This window comes from Caretta caretta, chromosome 7 (genome assembly GCF_965140235.1).
Source record: "Caretta caretta isolate rCarCar2 chromosome 7, rCarCar1.hap1, whole genome shotgun sequence".
NCBI lineage: Eukaryota > Metazoa > Chordata > Testudines > Cheloniidae > Caretta > Caretta caretta.
In genome coordinates, this window is record NC_134212.1 from 1,991,503 (window position 1) to 2,018,928 (window position 27,426).

General features: G+C 43.9%; 2 protein-coding genes across 8 annotated transcripts in view; one reads left to right on the forward strand and one right to left on the reverse strand.

Annotated features, from left to right (window-relative positions):
* The first annotated feature begins 269 nt into the window (after positions 1–269).
* On the forward strand, positions 270–8,830 carry KCTD6 (potassium channel tetramerization domain containing 6). 4 transcript variants are annotated; one of them, XM_048859383.2, is made up of 4 exons: positions 270–362; positions 5,192–5,274; positions 6,155–6,262; positions 7,437–8,830. In XM_048859383.2, the coding sequence occupies exons 3-4, from the start codon at positions 6,236–6,238 to the stop codon at positions 8,121–8,123; spliced, it is 714 nt and encodes a 237-aa protein (XP_048715340.1). In that variant the 5' UTR covers positions 270–362; positions 5,192–5,274; positions 6,155–6,235; the 3' UTR covers positions 8,124–8,830. The 4 variants fall into 4 exon arrangements, with proteins under 4 accessions (XP_048715340.1, XP_074986286.1, XP_048715337.1 ...); XM_048859381.2 differs by lacking the exon at positions 270–362 and adding an exon at positions 493–582; XM_075130185.1 differs by lacking the exon at positions 5,192–5,274 and having other exon boundaries at positions 339–362.
* Positions 8,831–10,182: 1,352 nt separating this feature from the next.
* ACOX2 (acyl-CoA oxidase 2) overlaps positions 10,183–27,426 on the reverse strand; it is a 31,689-nt gene continuing 14,445 nt past the window's right edge. For 3 of the 4 annotated variants that reach the window (XM_048859345.2, XM_048859346.2, XM_048859348.2), the window contains exons 10-15: positions 26,243–26,433; positions 23,187–23,348; positions 21,537–21,642; positions 17,617–17,834; positions 12,550–12,682; positions 10,183–11,030 (exon numbers count right to left, since the gene is read on the reverse strand). In XM_048859345.2, the coding sequence (XP_048715302.1) occupies positions 10,968–11,030; positions 12,550–12,682; positions 17,617–17,834; positions 21,537–21,642; positions 23,187–23,348; positions 26,243–26,433 (873 nt within the window). In that variant the 3' untranslated portion in view covers positions 10,183–10,967. Of the gene's footprint in view, positions 11,031–12,549; positions 12,683–17,616; positions 17,835–19,982; positions 20,958–21,536; positions 21,643–23,186; positions 23,349–26,242; positions 26,434–27,426 lie in introns of those variants that run through there. The other variant, XM_048859349.2, reaches the window with a different exon arrangement.

Below are 27,426 nucleotides of genomic sequence, written 5' to 3' on the forward strand. Positions count from 1 at the left end.
GCTGTCCCAGTCTCAAAAAATATATATTGGAATTGGAAAAGGTTCAGTAAACGGCAACAAAACTGATCAGGGGTATGCAACGGCTTCTGTATGAGGAGAAATAATAAATCTGGGACTTTTCAGCTTGAAAAAGAGAGGACTAAGGGGAGATATGATTGAGGTCTATAAAATCATGACTGGTGTGGAGAAAGGAAATAGGGAAGTGTTATTTACTCCTTCTCCTAACACAGGAACTAGGGGGCACCCAATGAAATTAGCAGGCAGCAGGCTGAAAGCAAACCAAAGGAAGCCTTCCCTCACACAAGGCACAGTCAACCTGTGGAACTCCTTGCCAGAGGCTGTTTAGCAGAAACCCAGTGGCGGTACAGGGATCGCTGCAGCGGGGAGAGGGGCAGGCACCAGGGGGCGGGGGCGGCGGCTGCTGCACCCCCGGGCTTGAGGCGGGCCGGGGGCGGGGGGAGGAGTTCTCCCGGGCTCCGGCAGCGGGGGCGGGGCCGCGCGGCAGGAACGCGGGGGTCGCGCTCGGTTGGCCCCGCGGCGGTCGCCGGCCTCTCCGCAGCCCGGGAGCCGCGAGCGCAGCCGGTGAGTGGGGCCGGACGCCTGGGTCCCGTCCCCGGCGCTGGGGAGGGGCCGGACGCCTGGGTCCCGTCCCCGGCGCTGGGGCGCGGGGGAGGGGCCGGACGCCTGGGTCCCGTCCCCGGCGCTGGGGCGCGGGGGAGGGGCCGGACGCCTGGGTCCCGTCCCCGGCGCGGGGCGGCCCCTGGGGGGCTTGTGTCGCAGAGCTCGGGAGAAGCGCCGGGGCCCGGGTGTCGGTTTTACCCTGGGGGGGGGGGCTCCCCCTGCGAGCCGCGGGGGGAAAAGCTCCCACCCGCGGCCCTGGGCAGCCCGGGACCCCGGGGGAAGCCGTGGCTACTTCTCGCAGGCGGCCCCCCCGGGGGAGGCCTGATTTCCCTCCCCAGGCGGCCTCTTCCCCAGCAAATCGTGTTCGCCCATGGGTCTGATCAGTCTCTTCTTTACTGCGGTGTCAAGGGGTCGGCTGACTGGCCTGTAACGGCCGGGATCGCCTCTGGAGCCTCTGTTAAAAATCGGTGTGGCATTAGCGATATCCTCCAGCCACCTGGTACAGGAGCTGATTTAAATGATAGGTTAGGGAGAGGACAGTTAGCCCTTCTGCAGTTCCACATTTGAGTTCCTTCAGAATCCCATCTGGTCCTGGTGACTTTGTACTGTTCAGTTTATCCATTGGTTCCCAGACCCCCTCTAATAACACCTTTTTGAAATGGAAAATTTTGTAGCTAAAAGAAAAGGTCTGAATGCAGCCTTTGGGGTTTTTTTTTTTTTTGACAAAAAATGTTTGATACAGCTCTCTCCGTCAAGAGTTGAGGGTGCTGTAAATTGTAATAAAGCAACTAAGCATGCAGAGATGAAAACATTAAGACCACCTATTGTGTGTGAATATTGTTTTCTTGTTTAAAGTTAAATAGCAAGAAAGAGAAATATTGATGGTCTGTAACCTATTTTAGAAAAAAAATTGGTTCTGGAAATGTATAAACCATGATTCATTGTGGAGTAAAGCAAAGCAGCTGAGTTACAACCCTTGAAGGGGGTTGAATTAAGGAAAAAGTCAAGTCATCAATATTTTAGTTAAGAATAATGCTGTGCTATGATTACATTTCCATTGTATTTGCAAATGTAGCTACTTCTTGTGCCAGCTTGGTTTTTTTTTAACTCAAGTGACTGCCTTAAATTTCTTCCATCCATTTTCTATGAAAATATTATCTCCCAAACTCTGTGCACAGCTGAGGCGCAGAGCAATTCAGGACAAATGTAACTATCTATACTTGGAGCTAGGACATTTGTTTCATCTATATATGTCTGAATGCCAAAGACAGTGACCTATCTTAAGTGGCTCTCTGGGAGCAGCTTGAATAGCGAAATGTGTTTAACCGTGTAGTGGGAGTGCGAGCTTTGCAACCTTTGATTTTTAAACCACCATCTTTAAGATGTTTGTACATTCTGGAATGATCTAGAAAGCCAAGGTTAATATTTTGATACTGGAGTAACCGTTAAAGACTGGAACTAGGAGTGACTTTTAGTTGATTTATTGGAGAGAAATGAGTAAGCTGTAGGCTCCAAAGCAGTTGTCTGTGGACAGTTGGTCTGCAAACAGCTGGCAGGTCACATGGTGCTGGCTGTCCTCTAGTCTAGCTGATAAATGACAGGGAAAGATAGCTAAAGATAGGAAACGCTTTCCTAACATTGTATTATTGGGGTGAAGTTGGAACAGGGCACACTCTCTTCTAAAATGGGATCCACACTGTGAGAAAACTTGAGAACCCCACTGGGTCAAATCTCTTCCAATCTGGCTTGAACCTTCATCCACAGTGTGGATGATACACATGAGAATGCTCAGATGGCTCTGATTATAATTTGTACTCTGAGCCTGCACTGTCTCTACCTCCCTGCCCCCCAGCTCCATTGAAGTAATGGGACGAATGACTGTAATAAGCGCTATGCCTAATAGTAAGGTAGTATAATAGATCTCTAGAGTCATGAAATATTAAACAACATTTACAGAAGCTGCACTGATATAAATGGGATCACACAGATTTGATATACTGGGATCACTGATCATTCATCAAACGGCCACTTGTCATCAGTCACTTGCTTTCCACTATTCGTTTTTGTTTTTTTTTGCCATTGCTTATTATGTGGTCAACATTCTGCACAAGAGTGGGGGAAATGGCTGTGGGCTAAATAGGGCTTAAGTGGAGTCTTATGCTAGCTTGCTGATTTTAACCCCGAGAGAGCATTCATTCTCTTTAGTTGTAGATAAGTTAACCACAGAATCTTTTAAGGTAAATCCCTTTAACTAAAATAATTCAATGCATTGGTTGAAAGGCAGAGCTGTCAAAGGCTTCCCTCTCCATTCTAGTCTGCCTCTAGATATTCATGATGCTTGAGTTGTACCTGACCAGAATAAATAATCAGTATACTGCTAAAAGAGGAACTGCCTAAAAGAGGAACCTAGAAACTTCCAGGCTAATTCTGATAAGGAAAGTTAATTGTTTCTGAGGCACTTGGCATTTGAACTTACCATGTGATGCAGTTTTAGTGCTGCTATCCAGTATTTCTAATGTGCTCCTCACTTTAATATTATCTTTGCCTAAGCAGATTTCTGTATGTCTAATGACTTTCAAATACTACACAAAATCAGTGTAGCTTATTGGATGCCCTTTATTTATTTATTTGACATGTGGGCTTGTCTGAGCTAATTGCTTTCATACATTATTCACCCTGGTGTTACATAGCAGTGCTGTGATCAAGTGAAGCCTTTTACCATGGTACAGACAGGAATATGTAATCTATTTCTTTCCCTTTATGATCACCCAAAAGGGTAGCTCTTTCTTGATTTAATCAATTCCCAGGGTTTGGAAGGTTGCAGTTGACTGGCATCAGCTACGTAATGGAAATTTGAAAAAGAAAATCTCTTACGTCGGAGAGCGTGTACTGTCTTCTTCCTTTTTAAAATGTTCGTGCTGCTTCACACCTACTTTGGAGACAGGAGGATCTCTTTTCCCATTGTTTGCTGTGCAGTTTAAGTAGCCAGCTGTCCTTGATGCTCACTGTTACCACAAGTCTGAGTGCTGCTCCTCTCCAGCGTTGTTAATGGGGAATTGATCAGAAACCCTCCCTGCTCTTTCTCCTTGTTGTAATGCAGCTGTGTGTTGCACTTTGTGCTCAGGTTGAAGGTTCTTAACAGCAAATAAAAGCTGTGAAGGCTTGTCTTCTGGACCACTAATTCCTTTACCGTGGATAAAATGCATTCTAGTATATGGCAGTCAAGCTGGTGTTCTAAGGTTGTTCCCACCTTTTAGATCAGCATTCGTTTGCTACTGCGCTGCCCTGCGGTGCTCGCCGCTGCACTGTGTCACTGCGGGGCGCCGAGGTGATTCATCCTGTTTAACCGGGTTGCGTTTCATAATGCGCACGAGGTGCCTATGGCAGTGCTAGCATCTTGTCAGCCACTTTGGTCGGGGGGGAGGGAGGGAGGGAGCAGTCTCTCTATGCCCAAGTCCGTGTTCCAAGCCCTTCTGTAGTTTGCACAGGGTGGCCCAAAGGCCTGGGTCCATCTACTTCCCCTTGCTGATTAGGGTAGTGCAGCCTAGCAGCCGGAGTCCATACAATGCGCCCCCAGGGTAGTGCGGCCCAATGGCCAGAGTCAACCTAATTCCTCTCCCCTAGTGGGGTAATGCCACGTAGTGGCCAGAGTCCATATAACTCACTGTGTGGGGCCAGCTCCTCTCAAAGGAGGGTGGCCCAGGTAGGGGGTCCCAGGTCCACCCATTCCACTGGGTCCCAACCCAGGGCCCTGCAAGGGGTGAGTTCTCCTCACCAGTGGTCCGGTGGGGATCCTCCCAAAACACGCCGGCCTGAACGGTCTCAGCACCATTCCCCTTTAAGAACTCTCTGGGTCACTTCCTACCATATTCTCAGATTCTGGGTGTCTGGCCTTTGTGTCTCAGGGTGCAAGCCTCTTTTCTGCTGGAGAGAGCAACAAGCCTCCTTCCCCTCTGGTGATCCACCATGACTGAGCAGCCCTGCAGGCTTTTATACCTGACTTCCAGGTGGAGCATGCCTGGGCATGGCTTCCTCCGCTAGGAGGGAAGGATTAACCACCGCTGTACCAGTGTGGTGCCAATCCGCACCGTCACAGTGCTGAATTGGACACTGAAGCTCTTTCATTCTGAGATGCAGTGCGTTCTGTGGCTATATCACAGTTCTCCACGTGCCTGGCTGACCTTTTGAGAGAGAGCCATTGTGCTCTGCTGTTGGGCCTATTTTGAGCAGAAAGCATTGAACGATTCCACATTCTTCTGAAGTGGGTGATATGGACCCCCTGTTTGCTAGGGAGTAAAGAGAAGAGCAGATTCTTTTTGGGTCTGAGTTGGAAGAGGTACAGAAGAATGTAGGGTTTTGTCTCAGCCAGAGCTTTGTGATTTCATTTGCTGGGTGATCGTCAATTGGAGTGCAGTAAGGAGACTGAATACTGCAGCAGATCTTATTTGCTAACAACGGGGCTTGTAAAACATGTCTGTATGTATTTGTTTTTAAAAAGCTCTCATAAGTAGGATTATTTTTGTACCAAACTGCTTATAGATTAGAGTTTTTTTTTTTTTTTTTTTTTAAGGCCAGAAGGGATCTCATGCAAATTCAAGGCACTAGGCATTCACCCATCATTCCTGGAGTGGAGGCAGTCATTTCCCTGGCTGTGTGAGTGAACGCTGTTGAGGATATCTCTTAGAAAGTTATTGTTAAAACTTGTTTTCAAACCATTCTTGTTGAAGTATTGTTGAAAATGTATTCTGATTCATTTATAAAAATGCATTGAAAAGTAAAGTGCTTTGCAAGTTTCTATGGCAGCTGCGAAATCAGCTTGGGCTCTGATTTCACACTTTGTGGTTCACACTCTTGCAGCCAAGTTGCAGTCCCCTCTAATGAAGCATTAACTCCAGTGAGATTCTCACTGTTTTTTAAACACAGTGACGCCTCGTGGGTTTGTGTTTCTGTACAATTTTATGCAGAATGGCTGATTAATACCATTGAAATTATAATTATATATCTGTGTGTGTATGTACCTATAGATATAGAAGATGACCACATATTTCACTTGGGCAAAAGAGAAATGGTTTAACAAGTAGTCCCAGTTACATAAATCAGAAATTTTATTTACCCACCTATTGAGATGGACTTTCAGCCAGATAGGTGGGTAAATAAGTTTCTGATTTATGTAACTGGGACTACTTATTAAACCATGTCTCTTTTGCCCAAGTCAAATATGTGGTCGTCTTCTCCGTTTCAATCATCTTCAAAGACAGACTTATTGTTTAACAAAACAGGACTGCTTAGGACAGCCTACAAAGTGATTACCAGTTGCTTCTAGAGACAGCAGTCTGTTGAGTAACAGTGAAGGATATGCTGGAAGGTTCAGATAGGGAAGTTCTCCTTTGTTAGATACCTGTACCGGTGTGGCTTTGTAGTTGAATGCAAGAGACCGGTTTATGGCACAAGTCTGTCTTTGATTAGAAATATTCTGCTCTGTTCTTGTAAGTACTTACAGTCTGCTACTTTTTGCTTTTTTCCCAACCTGCAGGGGGAAATAGGAGGTGAATTGTGTGTCCTCCTAGCAGCCTTCAATTAAACTCAGACTGCCATAGATCAAACAACAGAACAGATGGATAATGGAGACTGGGGATATATGGTAAGTGATCCAATATAAAGATGTGTGCATGCTGAAAAATAGAATTGGGCTTTCCAGATTTTTAGGTCGAATCTCTTGGCCTTGTGTATAGACCCAGAGTTTAATGTTGAGTGAAGAAAATGAATTTAGTAAAAATAATATAAGCAGATAGGTTTGTTTTTAATGTTTCATTTCATATTGTGTGTTGGGACAGTTCATGTTCTTAATCTTCAGCCACGTAGTAGTAATTATTAAACACAACAGCAAGAAGAGGGCTATATTGCTCCTAAAAAGATACAATTTGACACTGGGCTCGAAAGCCACCTTTCTGGTATACAAAGTTGAAAAAAATATGTTCTCCCTGCCTGCTCCTTTAATTACTTTGCTGTCATTTTATTTGGAAAAATATTCTTGCTTCTTAAACTTCATCTTTCATCACAAAACTAGACACACACCTCTTATTTTTCCTTCTCTCTTCTTTCTCTAAACATCCCGTTCCCTTCTGTCTGTCTGCCTATCTGGCTGGCCCTCTGCCCTCATTGTCAGAGTCAGTGCCCAGGATCGTGCCCTATCCTTTTTCTCCCCTTCCTTTTTCCGTGCGATCTGGCTGCTGTAGCTGCAGGCTAGCTCTACGGCTCTGGCCCCTCCTCTACACAGCAGTACTGTTTGCGTGATAGAGTTTTCTTTATGATGTCCCCTAGCTGCACCTTTGAATGGAAGCTCTTGGTCCTAGATCTAAAATTACATTACATCCTTTCATTTTTTCTGGAAAGAGGTTTTGTACCTGCTAAACTAGTTCCTTCTCGAGTAAAAGGGATATTGTGAAGGCAAGGAGCCAGAGGTGGAATTCTGACTCGTACCTTCGGGAAATCACTTACGCTGTGCATCAGTCTCTTCATCTGTAAAAATGGAGAAAATATTTACTTTGCAGAAGATGAAATAGTTATGTGACAGTGAGCTCTGGGCTTTAGTTAATACTTGTAAAGCACTTTGAAAATATGCTTTCTAAGTTGCCGGGTGTGGATTATGGCTAGGTTTCTTGAATTTATTCCTGTATAACACCATTGGTAGGTTTCAAGCTGAACAGTTGCAATTCTTTCTAGAGCCAGCAGCTTTCTCACAGCAACTGCCATGTGTTGGTGATAAGAAATCTCTCGTGGTAGTTTGATAAACTCTGGAATTTCTTTCTTTCTAGATGACTGATCCAGTCACAATAAATGTGGGTGGACACTTGTATACAACATCCCTCACCACTCTAACGAGATATCCCGATTCAATGCTTGGGGCCATGTTCGGGGGAGACTTCCCCACTGCCAGGGACTCTCAGGGCAATTACTTCATTGACCGAGATGGACCACTTTTCCGGTATGTTCTTAACTTTTTAAGGACTTCAGAGTTGACTTTGCCACTGGACTTCAAGGAATTTGACTTGCTTCGAAAAGAAGCAGATTTTTATCAAATTGAACCCCTAATCCAGTGTCTTAATGACCCCAAGCCTTTGTATCCTGTGGATACCTTTGAGGAAGTAGTGGAGCTGTCCAGCACACGGAAACTTTCCAAATACTCCAATCCAGTGGCAGTAATCATAACTCAGTTAACCATCACAACTAAGGTCCATTCATTACTGGAAGGCATTTCAAACCACTTTACCAAGTGGAATAAGCACATGATGGACACAAGAGACTGCCAAGTTTCCTTTACTTTTGGGCCATGTGATTACCACCAGGAAGTTTCCCTCAGAGTCCATCTGATGGAGTACATTACAAAACAAGGTTTCTCTATCAGAAATACAAGAGTTCACCATATGAGCGAGCGGGCCAATGAAAATACAGTGGAGCACAACTGGACTTTCTGTAGACTGGCTCGGAAAACGGATGACTGATGTATGACTCCACAGATGTCATTTCAGTGATTACACACAACTTCCTGGAACAGCATACCTGAGAGAATCTGGTTTTGACTAAAGCAACAGCATGGGCTTTTTTATGAGACTATTAATAACCATTAAGGACTGGAGAAGTTACATGCTTTAGCAAATCCGTTTTTTGTCTTGTCCAGAAAAAGATATGCATGTGCCTGTTCACACCGTTAAGACACTTTTTTTTTTTTTTTTTTAAAGAGGGGGTCTTAAATATCAGTATGGTAGGACATTTTATGTCAGCTTTTTCGACCTAAAGTGCTAACTTCACCTATTTAAATGGTCTCTAATCCATTTAATGCTAAAACACTCAGAGTAAAGAACAAACAGGATTTAAGATGCAGATGGGGGAAAGGCTAGCATCATGTAAACTAACCTAGTTTCTAAATCAATAAACAGTATTGTAATATTTTAGGAAAACAAATCCTACCCTTCTAAAGTACTTGTTAAGTATGGCTTTTTACAGTTATGACAACTGTTTTTCTATGCATATAAATCAAGCAACCAAATATCTGTAGCCATGAAAATGTGATTAGAAATATTTATACTGGATTCTGAATGCAAAATATCCCTGTGGTAGAATTCATACTTTTAATGCCTGGTGCAATATTATTCCCAAGTGTAATGCCTGCCAGCAAGAAGCTAATAAAAATGTCAAATATCGAAATAAAGCTTGTATTTTTTGTCTTCTCCTCTCCTTTTTTATTCTAGGAAAAAGGGGAGAGTAAGGTATATCAATACAGGAAAGTGAAACTGGACAGGCTACTACTTTCCATATTCTGGTGCATAGGAATATTAGCTCACTCTTAACATTCAATTTAGTGGACCTTGTATCATCATATTTCCATAGGGATAATTTCCAAATTGAAAATTAAGAGGAGAAGTTATACATTTTGACTAATGGGAAGTTGGAAATGACTAATGCTAGTTAAAGGATGCTAATCCAGGGTACATCTAGAGTCTGAATAACTATAACCTGGTGGGAAACATTATCCAGTTTCAAAATATTCATCAAATCAATTGCCAGCACGTCTCAGAGCTCTCATCACCCTGCACAGGGCTGCTTTTGTTGAAGTGGATGGGACTCTGGCTCCGCATTCTTATCTCCCAATTCTCTAGACAGTGCTCCTGCCTCTTTTATGCATTCTGTAGAATTATGCATAAAAGATACTAACAAACAGGAATCAAAGTTAGAAGACACTGAAATAAATAAACTTGGTTTCTGCTTTGAGTGACTAGGCCAGTGCAATTCTGCTTACTCCTCTTTCTAGGTTGTAATGTTTCTGTCTGCCTTGAATAATTCACGATCATCTCTAGATATATAAACTTCCTATTTACCTGGTCTAACTGATCTGGCCAGTATGGACCCCAGCATCCCGAGTATGGTCAGAGAGAGCCTGGGCTTTGCAGCCTGGGCTACCACTTTAGCAACTTTTTGGTTGGGCTTAGGGTATGTCTACACTGCAATAAAACACAAACAGCTGGTCCATGTCAGCTGACTCACAGGGCTCGGGCTGCGGGGCTACAAAATTGCAGTGTAGATGTCCATACTTGGGCTCTGCGATACTGCAAAAGGAGGGAGCCCAGGCTGCAGACTGAGCCTGAACGTCTACGCTGCAGTCTTATAGCCCCGCAAACCCGAGTCAGCTGACATGGGGAAGTTACAGGTGTTTTATTGCAGTGTAAATATACCCTTAGAGTTCATGGACTTGGCAGTGGGTATGCACTTCTTATTCAGCTTGGCTCATTCACAATTCTCTGACCATGGAGACCTTTCTCAGTGCCATGTTTTTCTTTGGTCCTATCTTCACCTCCCTTTTTATTGGTGCTTAGGGGATGGGTTTTTTTTGTTTTGTTTGTTAGCATGAAGTGATTTTTATTTTATTCAGATAGGAAAAGGCTGCTCTTAGGGTGAACTGAGGAAGCTCCAGCAAGCAGTTTCTGTTTCTTGCCAGGCAAACCCCAATATATGATCCCTGTAAAATAGTTTGTTTGCAACAGTACAAGAAAATCGTGAAATAAATAGTTCACAACATTTCTTCATTTATTTGCAATGTAATGCTTGGTTTAATCCCCGAATAGAAGATATCTGTTCTTTTTACTTGATAACCACAGACCCATTTAATAAGCAAACCCTAAATCACACACCCCGGTTGGAGGCTGAAGTTTACAGAAAGGATATCGGCAACTTTCATCATAATAGATCATTTTCACAAGTTGAAGCTGGCACTTACTGTGTGAGTTTTGATTGGTTATTTAAGTGCAGATAGTGCTCACTGCTCGATAAGATACAAGGAGGAATTCTGTCCTGTCCCAAAGAGTTTACATTTTAACAGCACTTTTAATCTAAGCAGCTGGTTTCAGAACCTATGGCTGTGACTTTACATTACTTTTGTTAACTTAAGTTCCTTGATTCTGTGCAATGCATTTTATGGGCTCAACAAACTTATGTCCCAGGCAGCAAGAAAGTAATTATTTTTAACCTGAATGTAATAAAACATTGAGAATCGGACTGCTAAATATGGCAGCTTATGCAGCTACTGTGAACATATTTAAAAAAAATAAAATAAAATAGGTAAATTCCTAATGGAACTCTGTATAACCACAGACATAGCTGAAACCTGTTTGGCTTTCTTCCATTCTTAAGTGTAAATGACTAAGAATTCCAGTTGATCTTTGCAGACAATATAGTGAACTGTTCTGTGTTACTCTTTATGATTATTTATAAAACACTGGCAGGGTGCTAACTAGTGCACCATACATGGAACCAAAGAAGATGTTGTCTGTGTCCCAAGCAGCTGTTGATCTTTATAGTTTTGACGGAGCACTCTGAAAAAGTGGTTTCAGGTACCTTGCATAGGCCCGGCTCACCTGTGGAAGAGGGAGCATATAGGAAGGTATCAGCAGTGACTAAGGAGAAACAATGATTTCTCAATAACTCAGAATGATCTTTGAAGTATAATTTTTTAAAAATATGCTACAGTAGTGTGTAATGCCCCCCAACCCGGTACCTGGGATCCCCCAACATTGTTAATATGCAGTGCTGCTCATCAAAATGAGGATGCAAAGCATTTAATTTTGGAAAGCACATTTTTAACTTGAATATTCACCAAAGGCAAACTTCAAATTTTGCATTCATTTGTAAAATTTGCTAGTGGTACCTGGTTTGCTGGGAAAAGTACTAAGGTAAAATCTTGTTTAAGTAGGTGAGCTGTGTTTTTAAATTAAAAAAGAAACCCCAATGTAGCATGAACAGTGATGTTAACTCACCGTTAATGTGATGTTAGAAATGAAGGCAGTGTGCTAAGAATACAGTGTGTGGGTGGGGGAAGAGGGAGGTTACCTTGTTTAAAACTTATACCCTCTACTGCTTAAACATAAACATACTTATTGATAAGTAGTGATAAAAGTACCCGTGAATATGCAGCCTGTTAATACAGAGTGTGTAACTATCATATCTTTCCATGGTGTTAAATTGTACATATATAGATTTTGTGCATGTTGTTTGCCTTTTCACAGTGGTAGTTCAGAGCTATAAATAATGTTCCAGCCAGAGGGCTGGACAGCTCTGGCTACTGTAATAGGAGATAGAGCCCCGGACCTCTAGATTGCCTGTTCAGATCTGGTCCTGGTCACTGGTGACTGAAAGACCATCTGATGGGTTTTAGGGTGGTCTTGTTGCAGCAGGGCTCATGACAAGACACCTTTTTAAATGGTACTAGTAGGCCTCTGCTGAGACTGCCAAGGAACGAAAGGGCCTGGCCAAACCCGGTCCCCACTTACAGGGCATTTCCTTCAGAAAAGGGCAGTGGCAGACTGGCACAGTAGTATGGAGAATCATGCAGTGGCGTTACTATGCTGTACCTATTATGTGCTTAAACTGGATTTCAGGCTCTAGCAGTGTCAGGCCAATGCTTTCTGCGAACGTTGAATTCACTGAACAACCAGTGCACATGCAGGTCTAAACTTATAAGGTTCCGATTACTGCACCAGAACCAAACCATGCTTCTTACTGGTTGTTCTGCGCATGGAACAAGGGCAGACGTGGCTCTGACGTCCTGCATGAGCAGCTCTTTATAGATGGACGTGTGGCTGTGCAATGCCCAACTGATGTCAGTACAGATCCATCCACATGGAGTCGATTGCTCGAGCAGAGCCTCAGTCATTAAACTCTCAGATTCTGAGCCGTGCATGTAATTGGCACAAGTCAATACTCCGTTCCAAGGAACACACTGTTGTTTTTAGCTTCTGGCCTCAAAATTCCAACCTGTCAGTCCACTTGCTTTCTCCTGGCTGTTTTCCATTTTTCAGCCTTGAATGTTATATGTCTAAATAATGTGTGCCTAAGCTAATGTGTAGGTGCCGGCAGTTTGTAGCCCACTGTCCTTACCTGTTGGTTGGTTGGGGATTTTTGAGCCCACTCGTAAAGCCGTTGGTAGATATGTCCGTCATAACAGCCAAGTGCAGAATTTAAACTTTCATCAGTGAAGTCGAAAGCATCCGCTAGTGGCACGGCATCATTCCTAGGGAAGCAAATGGACCGCACTCACTGCAGGGTTAACGAAATCCTTACCGCTTTGCAGGGGCCGAATGGGGGGAAACAATTTCATATTTGCTGTTGGGTATTTACTGTAGTGTGAAGAAACCTGGTGATTTAGGAACTAATGTTCCTGGTTTTTGGGAGAGATTATCGGCCAATATACCTTAATTTGTGAGAGGCAGATTGTCCATTATGCCGAGCCTTCTCTTCTCCCGTTGGGGTCAATGGCAGTTGAAGGTGCTTAGCACCTCCGTGGATTGGTCCCTGACTCAGGATTGAATCTTATGCGATGCACTTAAGCAGCAGGGCCTGCAGCTTGTGCCTTAAGGTGGCCTGATGGGCTTAAGTGGTTCCCAGACTTGTGCTGGCCCTCAGCACAGGGGTATTTTTCACTTCTAGATGGTATTTTACATGGCAATCGCATCTTGCCCCCACACAATTAAAAGCCGTGACACTGTCATTTTAATGAAATGCAAATCTTAATCATTGTATTAGGAATTCACTGCTTGATACTGCTGCCACTGGTAAAATAGTTATCTAAGAGATTTCATTTTACAAAGCTTTTAAACAGCATTACTAATTGGAAAAAAAAATTTGATAAGAGGATTTATTTTTTAAAATGACAATGTTTATTTCCCTCACAAAATGATGAAGTTCTGGTTTTAGTGCCTTTGAAAAATAAAGGGAGGAAATTAAAGTGGAATTACAATAATATGCCTCCAAATTATATTTACTTGTTAGAAAAGCTGCTTAAAAAATAGGGTCTCAACAAGCGATGGATGTCGTCATCATATAAACAAAGAACTAAGCAATGGGTCAAATACCGTGTTGGTTTCAAAATGTCTGTAAATCTACACATGTTAAGACTTCCTCAGGGACACAGAGCTTTCAGTATATTGAGATAAACGTAATATATCGAATGGCTCATCCAGTATCCTAGTTCTGGCCCCAATTCAGAGAAGCATTTACGTATATGCTTGACTTTAAGCACCTAAGTAGTGACTAGTGATGAGGTGCTTAAATACTTCACTGGATCTTGGCCTCTGACAATAGCCAGTACCAGCTGCAGGAAATGCTGTACTAGGTAGTTCTGAAATAACCTGTGTGACGCTACATCCCCATATTTTTCATAGAAATATTGTTATGATGTGATTATTACATAACTAAGATGTATTTTAAGCAAGATGGGTCATGTGAGATACCATTGGAAAGGTTATGATTTACTGAATATGATCCTATTTGCATGCTTGTATCATTTTTGTATCTGAAGTTAGGAATATTGTCTGTGCAGCTATTACAAATGTGCGTACACCTGGGGAATGCGCACTAGACAGAATGCAATCAGTCTAGATTGCTGGCAGGAAAGGACCATTAGGAAGAACAATAGGTCTTAGAAGATGGTAGTCTCCCACCTTCCTGGGAAGTCTTCCTGAGGATGTTACAACCAGCCTTTGAGTTGTGGCTGCAGGGTCACCTGGTACTGGAATCCATCTTGGAATACCAGTGTTTTTTCACTGACTGGCGTGGGAACTAAGTTTAGAAACTAAGTTTTGCTATATGCAAAAGCTATTTAAGGCAGGGGAGTGACCTCAATGTGGTTCGTTCTTCACTGTCTTCCTACAAAAGTTGACTGCGAAAAAAAACACCTAAGACTGAACTGGGGAAGAAAGGACTGAACCCAGGCTAGAAGGTCTCTGGCCTGTGGAAGAAACACCTGGAGTTTTAAGCTGCAAGCAAGAGCAGCTGGCCTTCAAGAACCTCTGCAATCTGCCTAAAACAACATTTAGGGTGAGAATTTGCTAGTTTTAACCAGTTTCTTTAGTATATTAACCTTAGCTTGCGTGTTTGTTTCATTTGCTACATAATCTACTTTGATCTGTTTGCTATCCCTTATAATCACATAAAATCTACCTTTTGTAGTTAATAAACTTGTTTTGTTTTGTCTTAACCCAGTCTGGGGAATTCATAACTGGGCGGGGGGGGTGGGGGGAGCTGTTGCATATCTCTCTCCACATTGATTGAGGGAGTGAATTTCATGAGCTTACGCTGTACAGTTCTCTGTCCAGCGCAAGATGGTGTATTTTGGGTTTGCGCTCCGGGGGTGGGGTGGGGGGTTCACTTGAGTATCTGGGCAGTTCCTTAGCTGAAGCCATCCCATGCAGGGGCTAGTCAGAAAGCCTGTTTGCATGTTACAACAGCTGGATGTGTCCCTACCTCTATGTATGCTGGTGAAAGAGCGAGACTGGGAGTGGGTCTGCAGCTTGTCACAGCAGTACAGTTAGTTAAAGGGAGCCCAGTCTGGTGTGTCAGGTGGGCTCAGTGGTACCCGACCTCCAGGGGCACCCTGAGGGAAACCTGTCACAACCCGCTTATATGGGAAGTTTCTTCCGAGCCCCTGTCAATGAGATTGTCTCATGTCCCAAAGCTGGAGTGTTTGTATCCCTTTCAAACTCTTGGTTGTTTTCATTTTAATCCTAAATATTGACTCCATGCATGTTTTCATTATCCCATAGAAATGGGCACTCCTTTCTTGAGTCCTGTTAAATTCTTGATCTCAGCAGTATCTTTGACTATGAGTTCCACGGGCTAAGGTCTTCTGAAAATTCGGTTTAGGTTTGCTACCTTTTGAATCCTGGTTTAGAAATTCTAATAAAAATGTGTGTGCCTCAATTGCGATTTTCTAGTCCACCGTGTAGGGTGTACTCTTACTAGTGTGTGCAAAATCCCCGTTACCTCACTTGGTCAACAACTTAGTCTAAAGTCCCAATGAAACTGAATATCTAAATTGCTGTGCTGTATTATGGAAAGTAAATCCTATGGGAAAACAGCTTTTTAAACGTTGTAAGGGATTAATTTACTATGCTATCTGAGAAATGACTCAGTGGCTAATTCTGTTTTTGTTTAAAGGTCATGGCTGAAAAACTTTTCATCTTTTCTGATTATATCCAAACATGACTTTGAAACAAACTAAGAAATCTTGTAAAATGGCAGAAAGCATTCAGTGTGTGAAGGGTTATTTCATTTATAGGGTTAGCATGTACTACTGGATGTTTAAAAGCTACAAGACACTCTGCATGGTTGCTATTTAACTTCCTAGTTTAAATTGTTTTTCTCTAAATGGTGGAATAATTTAAAGCCACAGTCAGGGTAAAATTGTACATAAAAAATTCTTTCTTGTGTTGCTAATAACCTCTTAGATTTTAGAAATGGTTGCAATTGTAATAATCTAACTTTTCATAGATTTATAGATATTAAGGTCAGAAGGGACCATTATGATCATCTAGTCTGACCTCCTGCACAACGCAAGCCACAGAATCTCACCCACCCACTCCTGCAAAAAACCTCTCACCTATGTCTGAGCTACTGAAGTCCTCAAATCGTGGTTTAAAGACTTCAAGGAGCAGAGAATCCTCCAGCAAGTGACCCATGCCCCATGCTACAGAGGAAGGCGAAAAACCTACAGGGCCTCTGCCAATCTGCCCTGGAGGAAAATTCCTTCCTGACCCCAAATATGGCGATCAGCTAAACCCTGAGCATATGGGCAAGATTCACCAGCCAGATACCCAGAAAAGAATTTTCTGTAGTAACTCAGATCCCACCCCATCTAACATCCCATCACAGGCCATTGGGCCTATTTTATCATGAATATTTAAAGATCAATTAATTACCAAAATCATGTTATCCCATCATACCATCTCCTCCATAAACTTATCGAGTTTAATCTTAAAGCCAGATAGGTCTTTTGCCCCCACTGCTTCCCTTGGAAGGCTATTCCAAAAGTTCACTCCTCTGATGGTTGGAAACCTTCATCTAATATCAAGTCTAAACTTCCCAATGACCAGTTTATACCCATTTGTTATTGTGTCCACATTGGTACTGAGCTTAAATAATTCCTCTCCCTCGCCGGTATTTATCCCTCTGATATATTTATAGAGAGCAATCATATCTCCCCTCAACCTTCTTTTAGTTAGGCTAAACAAGCCAAGCTCCTTGAGTCTCCTTTCATAAGACAAGTTTTCCATTCCTCGGATCATCCTAGCAGCCCTTCTCTGTACCTGTTCCAGTTTGAATTCATCCTTCTTAAACATGGGAGACTAGAACTGCACACAGTATTCCAGGTGAGGTCTCACCAGTGCCTTGTATAGCGGTACTAAACCCTCTTTATCTCTACTGGAAATACCTCGCCTGATGCATCCCAAGGCCGCATTAGCTTTTTTCACGGCCATATCACATTGGCGGCTCATAGTCATCCTATGATCAACCAATACTCCAAGGTCCTTCTTCTCCGTTACTTCTAATTGATGTGTCCCCAGCTTATAACTAAAATTCTTGTTATTAATCCGTAAATGTATGACCTTGCACTTTTCACAATTTAATTTCATCCTATTACTATTACTCCAGTTTACAACGTCATCCAAATCTTCCTATGTGATATCCCGGTCATGAAGTCAATGAATTACATTTTGCACTGTCACCTGTAGTTGGTTTAATTTTTATTTTATTTTGTGCTTCTCATGCAGTAGCCCAATGCCACGTTGACTGTTGTGTGTGTGAGAAAAGTCTTATGTGCATGCAACTCTTTTTAAACTGAAATGCTGAGTTTAAAGTACCTGAGACATTTCCTTTAATTGGTAGTAACGTTTTAATTATAAAAAATAAGATATTTAAAAGCGGGCAATTTATGAAATCCTGAGAACTTTTTTTTTTCCTTCAGACCTCTAAGGGTTTAAATCTGTGTAACTGTAAAAATAAAGCTTGCATATAGACCTTGTGTACAAATGTAAACCTGACATCCCATCAGGCTTGGTGATGGTGACACACTTAACCATCCTTAACAATTATTTAACATAATTTCCCCCCTCTTGTGGGACATGGGGGGAAGCTGCTGTTTAACTTTCTTATGTTATCATAGCTTACCGAATGACAGCGAGTAGGTCCAGGTAGGATGCAGTCACCATGTCCATTTGATCCCCAGATATGTACCCAGCATGCAGGAAGTCTCCCGTGTTTGAGAAGATACCATGTAATGCAAAAAGGTCACAAAGGTGTTTCACAATCTTCTGGATTTCAGCCTCGTTTTTAAGTTTCTCCACTGTGTCTATGAAGTTTTTCACAATGATGTAGTGGCAGTGAGCCTAGAAAAGAGTTACATTCAACTATGAATGCATCCTCATAAATGTCTCCAGTGATGAGGGCTATGCTGAGTGACCTAAACAGTCTGGCAAAGGGTATAAAACCTTTCACTTTCACTGGCCATTTTCTGCCAGTTTTTATTCTGGTTAGGCCATTCACATTCATGTTTGACTTCTACAGCATGGAAGAGAAGGGGGGACAGTAATAATCACCACTGGGATACTGATAAGCAGGGGGTCTCAAACTTCATTGCACCGTGACCCCCTTCTGACTATGAAAATTACTACATGACCCCAGGATGGGGGACCGAAGCCTGAGCCCATCTGAGCCTCACTGTCCCAGGCGGGGGGTCCAAAGCCAAAGTCCAAAGATTTCAGTCCCCGGTGGGGGGCCTGTAATCTGAGCCCCACTGCCCAGGGCTAAAGCCTTTGGGCTTTGGCCCCAGCCCTGAGTGGTGGGCTCGGGCTTCGGCCTCAGCAAGTCTAATGCCAGCCCTGGCAACCCCATTAAAACGGGGTCACAACCCACCGTTTGAGAACCACTGTGATAAAGATTAGAAAAATCCTTCTGAACTTGGTTTACTCTTATTCAAAATATTGTCAGCGAGCATTCCAGGCAATCAGAATGGCAGAAACGCACTGAAACCCATTGCACTGAATCCCCACAAGGCTGTTTGATTATGTGTGGACTGAGGGGGGGAAAACAAATCCGTTCAACTGAAGATATCGCACTGGAGCCGCGTGCAGCACTCAACCTTCCCAGGAGCTCAGAACTAAGGAGACTTCAGTCTTTCTTCAGGGAGTGACAAATGAATGCGCATCTTTCCAATTAATTATTATTGATTATTCATATTACTACAGTGCCTTGGAGCCCTAGTCCTGGGCCAGGACCCTGTTGTGCTAGGTTCTGTACAAACAGAACAAAAGAAGTCCCTGCCCCAAGGAGCTGACAATGCTTTTGTTGTTTGAGGTAATTGATGGAAGTCCTTTTGGCTGCTGACCCAAAGCAAAAGAAATGATCCCTGCTAACGGGCAAAATTAGCTGAACATTTGAACTCTGAAGTGAAATATGCAAACTGAGTTAATCCTAAACTTCTGTGCTTAATGATTCACCCGAGCAGTCTATGTGGGAGTAGTGGAGAGGGTGAATTCTGCCCAGAAATAATACAAATAATATGTTTTTCTCCCTCTGAAATCCTCTTGGTATTTTCTAGTGTGGTAAAGATGTCACAGAATGATGCGTGTTCAGGGCTGTCTTCAGTGAACTAGGAAGTGTGGTGGGAAAAGTTACAAATGACCATGCTTTGTGTTCTAATTCCATTCCTGGGTTGGGTGGGTCACACGCACGCGTGTATGTACCTGGGGAATTCAGCACAGAACTCAAGCTTCACTTCGTTTTCACTCTTGGTCTGCCATTCTCTTTTACTCAACGCTGTGTTTTCCCTTGATAAACACCTTATACAATCAATATTTTGTTTATTTACAAATCCTGGTCAAATTCTGTCTGTCACTCTCTCCGCTGACAGGTTTCAGAGTAACAGCCATGTTAGTCTGTATTCGCAAAAAGAAAAGGAGGACTTGTGGCACCTTAGAGACGAACCAATTTATTTGAGCATAAGCTTTCGTGAGCTACAGCTCACTGCATCCGATGAAGTGAGCTGTAGCTCACGAAAGCTTGTGCTCAAATAAATTGGTTCGTCTCTAAGGTGCCACAAGTCCTCCTTTTCTTCTCTCTCCGCTGACTGACTTTCTATTCCACAGTTGATAGGGCATTCCTGGCCCTTATTTATCCTAGTCTTGTGATGCATGGGCCATTTCTCCCATCCCTGCCTGCCCGCCACCAAGATCATGGACTATGGAAGTCAATGGGGAGGGGTGGGGTTCAGTCCTTGATTTGAATGAGTGCAGGATCAAGCCTGCATTCCAGATTTTTGCACAGAGAAGGCTGAATGAAAATGTTTTGTTTATTGGCCTTGATCCCTTTCTCTGGGGGTCAGGAGAGGAGAGGGCAGGCTCCAAAATGGATGCTTTTATTTCAATTTCTTTCCATTTGAAATGTATCTAATTGATTCATTGGACAATTTTGGGGAAAACTTCTAACTAAAAAAATCTTTGTTCCATTCAAACTGTTTCACAGAAAAGAATTCCAGTTTTTCAATCATCCCCAATAATAAATGCTGCACTTTTTTTTTTTTTTTTTTACTTATCCATCCTGAATACCCTGCTCCACTGAGGCTGCCTGCAGCTCTTCCATCTACCAGAAAGGGTGAAAACAAACAGCTGGCTGGCCTGTAATGCCATTAGAGAGAGCCATTATTGCTCAAAGTGGATTTAGTTACTTCTGCTTTTGAAAGATTACATTGACCTGGAAGACCATAGAGCACTGTTTCTTTTGAAAGTGCGATTAGTCTGAGAGGAATAACCGCTCTAATGTTTTCGAAGGCATGGGGCAGTATTTTCCTGGTGGGAATCACTTGCACTTTTGTTGTGAACTTTGGCTGCTGGATTAAGCACACTGGGTGCAGTTTCCTGTTTAAGGGGACATCTAAGCAATGCTGCTGCAGTTAAGTGGTCAGTTTCCTTTATACACCACCCATGTGAGGGATCTATACTTTGTCCAGTTTAATTTGGACAGTCTCACACTGATGCTGAGCATACAAGCACACATTTCAGAAGAAATTAGATTTTAAAACTTTTTAATTTTAGTAAAACAAATGACCTATAGATCTTTATTTTCAAAAATGTTCTCCTTTAGATAAAAAGGGTACAAGAGGATAACTTTATTTTTAACATAGTTGCAGCAAAATTTGAAACTTTGCAGAGAATTTATCTTGATCTGTTGCCTACTAGAGACATAATGAAATTCCAAGTGTTTTAATTTCCCCCTTGAATGAGATTTCTGTAATGGTTCCCCCGGTGTGCTCCATTTAAGAGCTGAAGTGTAGAGAGTGTTAACTCGGCTGTCTCAGCACATTTCAGTGTGGGGAATGTATATTTTGCCTGCCTGAATTCTCACATCAGTTTCTTCAGGATATCCGGTCATTTTCAGGTCTCGCTAAATTGATCTTATTTATTCCTTTGCCTTCTTTTAAGGTGGAAATTACAGTATCAGACTTATCACTGTTCCTGTTTTTTGGGAGGAGAAATACTTTTTAAAGCTAAAAAGGAAATAATAGGCCTAATTGCCCCTGGGTGCTACTCTAAGAGACTTCAACACACTTACGTTGGGGGTAAATTTTGCCCCAGTGACCCTACAACTTTTTCCGATTCCGGCACGGAGGTCCAAAGGAAACGAACATTTTCAATGGCAATTGAGTTAAATGGTGATTTGTGACAGCGCGTTCCAGTGCAGAGAGAACGGAACTGGGAGCCAGTTCCGCTGCTACTGGCTGATGAGTGACCATGGGTGAGTCACTTCACCTCTCTATGGATTCTGTTTCCCCTCCTGCCTCTTGTTTTCTTGACTGTAATCTCTTTGGGACAGAAAGTGTCTTTCACTCTGATTGTACTGTACCTAGCACAAGGGGGCTCTGATCTCAGCTGGGAGCTCTAGGTATAAGCTGTACGGAATAGAATAGGTGCTTCTGTCATACGAACAGTAAATAATTGGGAATATGACTAAATCTGTTTAAACTGACCATGGGTTCCTTTTGTCTGTTGTTAGCCATACCTAGTAGGGCTATGGAATACTGGATTTGTACTAACCTTCGCAGCCTGGACAAGCTGTATTGTGCACTTGTTCCATGCCTCATACTGTTCTGCTCCTGACTGAACCAAAGCCTGTAGTTTGGTTGCTGCATTTCCGAGGAGCCTGGGAAGAAAATTATTTGTATTGTACATGTCTATAAACACACTCTATATTCACCACTCTACATATCCACCATGTCAAAAAGACATGTCTGAAGTGAGTAGTTTAAATGAATTTCATTTCACATACCCTGAAGGCAAAGATCTTTGGCCATGGAAACTGAAACTATCTAATCACAAGTCAGAGAAAAACACTCAGGCAACTCATCCACTAAAGGACCTCCACCAATAGTGACAGGTTTCAGAGGAACAGCCGTGTTAGTCTGTATTCGCAAAAAGAAAAGGAGTACTTGTGGCACCTTAGAGACTAACCAATTTATTTGAGCATGAGCTTTCGTGAGCTACAGCTCACTTCATCAGATGTATACCGTGGAAACTGCAGCAGACTTTATATACACACAGAGAATATGAAACAATACCTCCTCCCACCCCACTGTCCTGCTGGTAATAGCTTATCTAAAGTGATCAACAGGTGGGCCATTTCCAGCACAAAGACCTGTTGATCACTTTAGATAAGCTATTACCAGCAGGACAGTGGGGTGGGAGGAGGTATTGTTTCATATTCTCTGTGTGTATATAAAGTCTGCTGCAGTTTCCACGGTATACATCTGATGAAGTGAGCTGTAGCTCACGAAAGCTCATGCTCAAATAAATTGGTTAGTCTCTAAGGTGCCACAAGTCCTCCTTTTCTTTCCACCAATAGTAGCTCACATCTCTGTTTAGCTGGGACCATGTGCGTTTTCTTTAGCTCTTGAATGAGGTGAGAGAGAGCGCAATAGAGTTAAAGAAATTGTGACAGAATATTTATAACTGATTGTCCCTGGCACTGCTGCCTTCGGTATGCTGAGCCAGACACTGTTCTAATGTACTACAGTATAAATCTACAGTGACTTCAGGGGAGGTACTCTGCATTTACATTGGTGTAAACAAGAAGAGGATTTGGCTTGCTGTGTTTTCCTGAGTTCAGAGACCCGCAACGTCACTTGATCTGTAAATGTGTATAACCTATTATTAATTTGCTGTAGTACTCAATGGCTAGAATCCGAGTTGGAGCTCCGTTGTGCAAGGTGCTGGACAGACCATTTGAAGAAGGAATTAGTTTCTTAAGCATCTGATATTTTATTTTTCTTGGCAACATTTAGAATGGCACAGAGTTGAATCACCCAGCAATCTCTCTGGATGGCAGAGATTCCATTTGGTGACTTGTATTTCTACTGATCTTTCTTTTTATTTTAAAACCCAATGCTGCTCAGAATACGTTGTCTGTTATGCATGGCTTTAAAAACCCTACTATTCTGCATCAGATGTTTAATATTAATAGGGTCTGGAGCAGAGAAAACTGCCTCACTTGCAAGGGGGAGGGGCGGAACCGTCATCTCTGCGAAAACGGCATGACGAGGTTTTGCTGAATTTAAACTGCTGCCTCCTTTTCTTAAGCTAAGAAGCCGATTTAGGTGGTTTTCTTTATTTGTGATGAAGGGTTTGAATTCAAGGACTGCTTGGGTGTTAACCTTGGAAAAGTTCCTCCTCCGGCCCCTTTTGACTCACCTGGTTGCTCTGTGCCGATAGGCCTCTGCGTAAATGTCTGGTTTGAGAAAGTCCGTCTTGGTCCAGGCCTTACACTTTCCCGAGCCCACTGAAGACAGATAGGCGACGGAGGCAGGGATGGGCTGGCCGGAGTGAGCTGCTGCAAGGCACTTTACCAGAAACCTGACAGCAGGGGGACAGAATGGGTCCTCAGCTCGGTATGGTTCCAAAATTGCAGCATGTCCTGAAAGTGACCCCTGTTGAGGAGACCTGAGGCTTCTTGAGCTGAAGCCAGATGCAAACCCTGGGAAGTGTATTTGAATACATATTGGGTCATGGTTTGGAAACCTGGGGAGTTACTGTCAAAATGTAGGACCCTTTACCCTCTGGTATGAGGTGGGAAAAGAGGTTCCTTATTTCCCTGTCACAAGCTCCTGTCTCCTCCTGTGCATCCCCCCCGGACTGCATCAGATTTGACATCCAGCTAGCCAAGCAAGGCTGGACAGATCCTACACCCCGTGTTAAGCAATAACTCCTTTTGGCTGCTTAGTAACCCAAGCTGCTCCCCACTCCTCTATGGGAGCCAAGCACTCTGCCTCCATGGTGCACAGAGCCTGGGGAAAGAACATGGCTTTGCGAGTCAGGCTTAACTAGTGGACTTCAAACCTGGGTTGAATTTTAGTTTAGTTTTCATGTTAGGACATGCATCCTTAAATAATCTGTTCGTTGCAGATGCAATAGGCTGCACTGAACCTGTTTGTTCTGTGCAAACTACTGCAAGGTGTCATGAGCCTCTCTGTGTGGTGAGGGAGGAGCAGTGAGTTCCTATGACCCGTCAAAAGTCTAAAATCCACCGATCAGTTAACAGGGATTTTGTTTTCTGTGTGCTGTTTGCAACAACCTGATGTGATGGGCCTGGCTTTCCACAGGGTCTGTCTAATGTTTGTGTCCTGATGAATGTCTAGAATTGGTGTTGGTATTGCTGTTAACAGGATTCCATCTGTGTGATAATTAGATAGTTCTCTTTAAAACTGCATGAGCCACAAAACTAGGAAAGTTAAAGGCAATTTGTGTTTGGTGCATTTATCCCCTTAAAAAAAAACCTGCATAAGCATGAAAGATGTTGACATGAGAGCCCCAAATACTGAATCCAGGGGTGAAAGTAAGTTAGAGGACTTACTGGTACACCGGAGTCCTGAACAGGGGGCGTGGCCTCAACCGGAAGAGGCGTGGCCTCAACCGGAAGAGGCGGGGACTTGAATCCCTTAAATTTTGAGACGGTAAACTTGTTCCACTTAGACCAGGCTGTGGCCTGTTCCAGTGATGTTGTTTTCCTTTGGATACATAGTCTGCTAATTATCTGCAGCGGATAAAACACAGGAAAGGTGCAGTGCTAACATCTAATTGGAGTAATGAAACATGCACTTAGCTAAAATGGGAAAAATCTAGTCCATGTCCCGAGAGAGCGAGATCCACCCCACCACTCCTCCACTACCCACCCCCTGCGTTTGCTGGCAGTACCTGCAGCAATGCACAGACAGGACGGATGGTCATCTGGATTTAAAGGGCCGGGGCTCCAGCTGCCGTAGTGGTGGCTGGGAGCCCGGGGCCCTTTAAACCACCCCTGAGCTACCAGCTGCAGAGGTGGCTGGGAGCCCCGGGGCTCGGGGGCGATTTAAAGGGCCCAGGGCTCCAGCTACCGCAGCAGAGCCTGGGCCCTTTAAATCACTGAGGAGCCCTGGGGGCTCCCGGCTGCCACCGCTACCCCGGGGCTCGGGGCTCTGGCAGAGCTTTAAAGGGCCTGGGACTCTGCTGTGGTAGCGGCTGCCGGAGCCCCGAGCCCTTTAAATCCCCGCCTGAGCCCTGCTGCCCGAGCCCTGGGGTAGCGGCGGCGAGGCTCTGGCGGGGATTTAAAGGGCCCCAGGGCTCCAGCCGCCGCTACTGCCCCGGGCCTTTAAATCCCTGCTTGAGCCCTGCTACCCGAGCCCTGGGGTAGAGGTGTGGGGGGGGGCTCTGTCGGGGATTTAAAGGGCCCCAGGGCTCCAGCCGCTGCTACCGCCCCAGCCCTTTAAATCTCCTCCGGAGCCCTGCCGCCGCTACCCCAGGGCTTCGGCAGCAGGGCTCCGGTGGGGATTTAAATGGCCCCAGGGCGGTAGTGGGGGCTGGAGCTCCGGGGCCCATTAAATCCCGGCCGGAGCCCCGCCGCAACTTACCCCAGGGCTTTAAATTGCTGTCTGGGAAAGCCGGTCCAGGTACGGCGCACCGGCTTGCTTTCACCTCTGACTGAATCTCTTTTTCCACGCACAGGGAGACAGACAGAAGCAGTGTGAGCTTCACCACGAAGTCCCATTGACGTGACTCAGCCTTGAGCTGGATGGACCATCTCCAGAAGCAATAGGCTACAGTACAGAGGTCATCTCTGAGTCCGTCCTGCCTGTGCATTGCTGCAGGTACTGCCAGCAAATGCAGTGGGTGGGTAGTGGTGGAGGGGTGGGGTGGATCTCGCTCTCTCGGGACGTGGACTAGATTTTTCCCATTTTAGCTAAGTGCATGTTTTATTACTCAATTAGATGTTAGCACTGCACCTTTCCTGCGTTTTATCCGCTGCAGATAATTAGCAGACTATGTATCCAAAGGAAAACAACATTACTGGAACAGACCACAGCCTGGTCTAAGTGGAACAAGTTTACCTTCTCAAAATTTAAGCTTAATTTAAAATTACCTTAAAAGGCAACAAATTCCATTGAAAACTCTTTCCCTAACTGTTATTGTGTGGAGGGGTATTTTCACTTCACCTCCCCGTGACAAAAATCTTGAGGTAGGTACAACGTATCCAATCTGTTTACAAACCACCATCACCATGGAATCTCAAGACCCGGAGCAGTAGGGATGGACAGTGACTGTTTCTCCTCCTTTCCTGCCTGTGGGCGTGAAAACTGAATCATTTGTGAAATGGGTTTGATTTGGGCATGCATTATAGGAAAGTTGTTGATGTCCTTAACTGCTTTGGAGAAGATGCTGTAGGGAGTGAGAGGACTCGGAGGCAGGTTATTACACAAACAGGAATGAATAGTTACCTGGCAGTCTGCAGGAACAGAACTGTGTTTTCCCCTTCGTAAATACAAGAAGCGACTAATTTAGTATACAAAAAAGGGAGTCCACTCAGCGCAGAGTAACCATGTCCTCCACAGGCTCTGAGACAGACCTCCGCCCCAGCCGTGCAGTAGTCTGTAATTATGGCTTTAAGGCCTGAAGTAAGTGCATGAAGCTGTATAAAGCAGACACATTGTTAACAGTGAAGGAGTTTGGCCTTTGGCCACACAATTTCTGTGATGAAGGCCATTAAAAGTTTATAAAAAGCTAAAGTACGGTATTCTCTGGTAAGTCTGACTACTTTAGTGTGGGTCCTCTGGCTGCAGGCAAACTCAACGGCCTGATTTTTGTCCACTTGTGTCCTTGCAAATTTGCACATGCTCACACCATGTACGCTTTTTCTAAACCATGCTGCCTGGTGATTCATAGGCTAAGTCTACGTGGCCCCACAGTTTGGACTATGGGCATGTGACTTGCAGCATTCCTACACTGTAACTCTCTCACGTAGAACGAAAAGGTAGCTAGTTTGCATTAACTTAGTCCTGTTTGAAGAGGAGTGCATTGATACAAACTAGATCCCTTTTAATTCATGCTGCAGCATTCACATGAGGGAGTCTCAGGCTCCAGCTTCCTTATTTCTCTGGGGGTGTTTAACCTCTGCCCCTTTTCCCCAAGGCCCATGCCTGGTCTGCCTCTTTCCGCTCTGCCCCCACCTCACCTCTTCATGCCTTGTTCCCCCTACCCTGAGCGCACTCCTCACCCCAATTTACAGGCACTCACTGGTTTTCCCCCCAAAGTTACATACTGGTTCTCAGCCCAGAATAGTTTTGCCAACCCTCTAGGATTGTCCTGGCGTCTCCAGGAATTAAAGATTGATCTTTAATTAAAGATTGATATGTGATTAAATGTCCAGGAATATGTGCAACCAAAATTGGCAGTCCTAGCCCAGAAGTTAATTTTTTGAGAGTGTGGAAAGACTGAAGTAAATCTGAGCCACGTTGATCTGTCGGATCATTAAAACAATGTTTTCTCAAGCTAAAAAAACCTTTCAAATTCTGTCTCTTGCATGCAGATAACTCTGGATGTCCAGATCTGAGTTGTAATCTCTCTGTGGGCCTTGGGCAAATAATTTAAGATCCTAGTGGTTCAGTTTCCCATCTGTCTAGTG

Excerpts from the sequence above, each read along its gene's own strand:
- KCTD6 (XM_048859383.2), top strand. The coding sequence starts at position 6,236 with ATGGATAATGGAGACTGGGGATATATG. Across the intron at positions 6,263-7,436 it reads ATGGAGACTGGGGATATATG|ATGACTGATCCAGTCACAAT; the intron begins GTAAGTGATCCA and ends CTTTCTTTCTAG.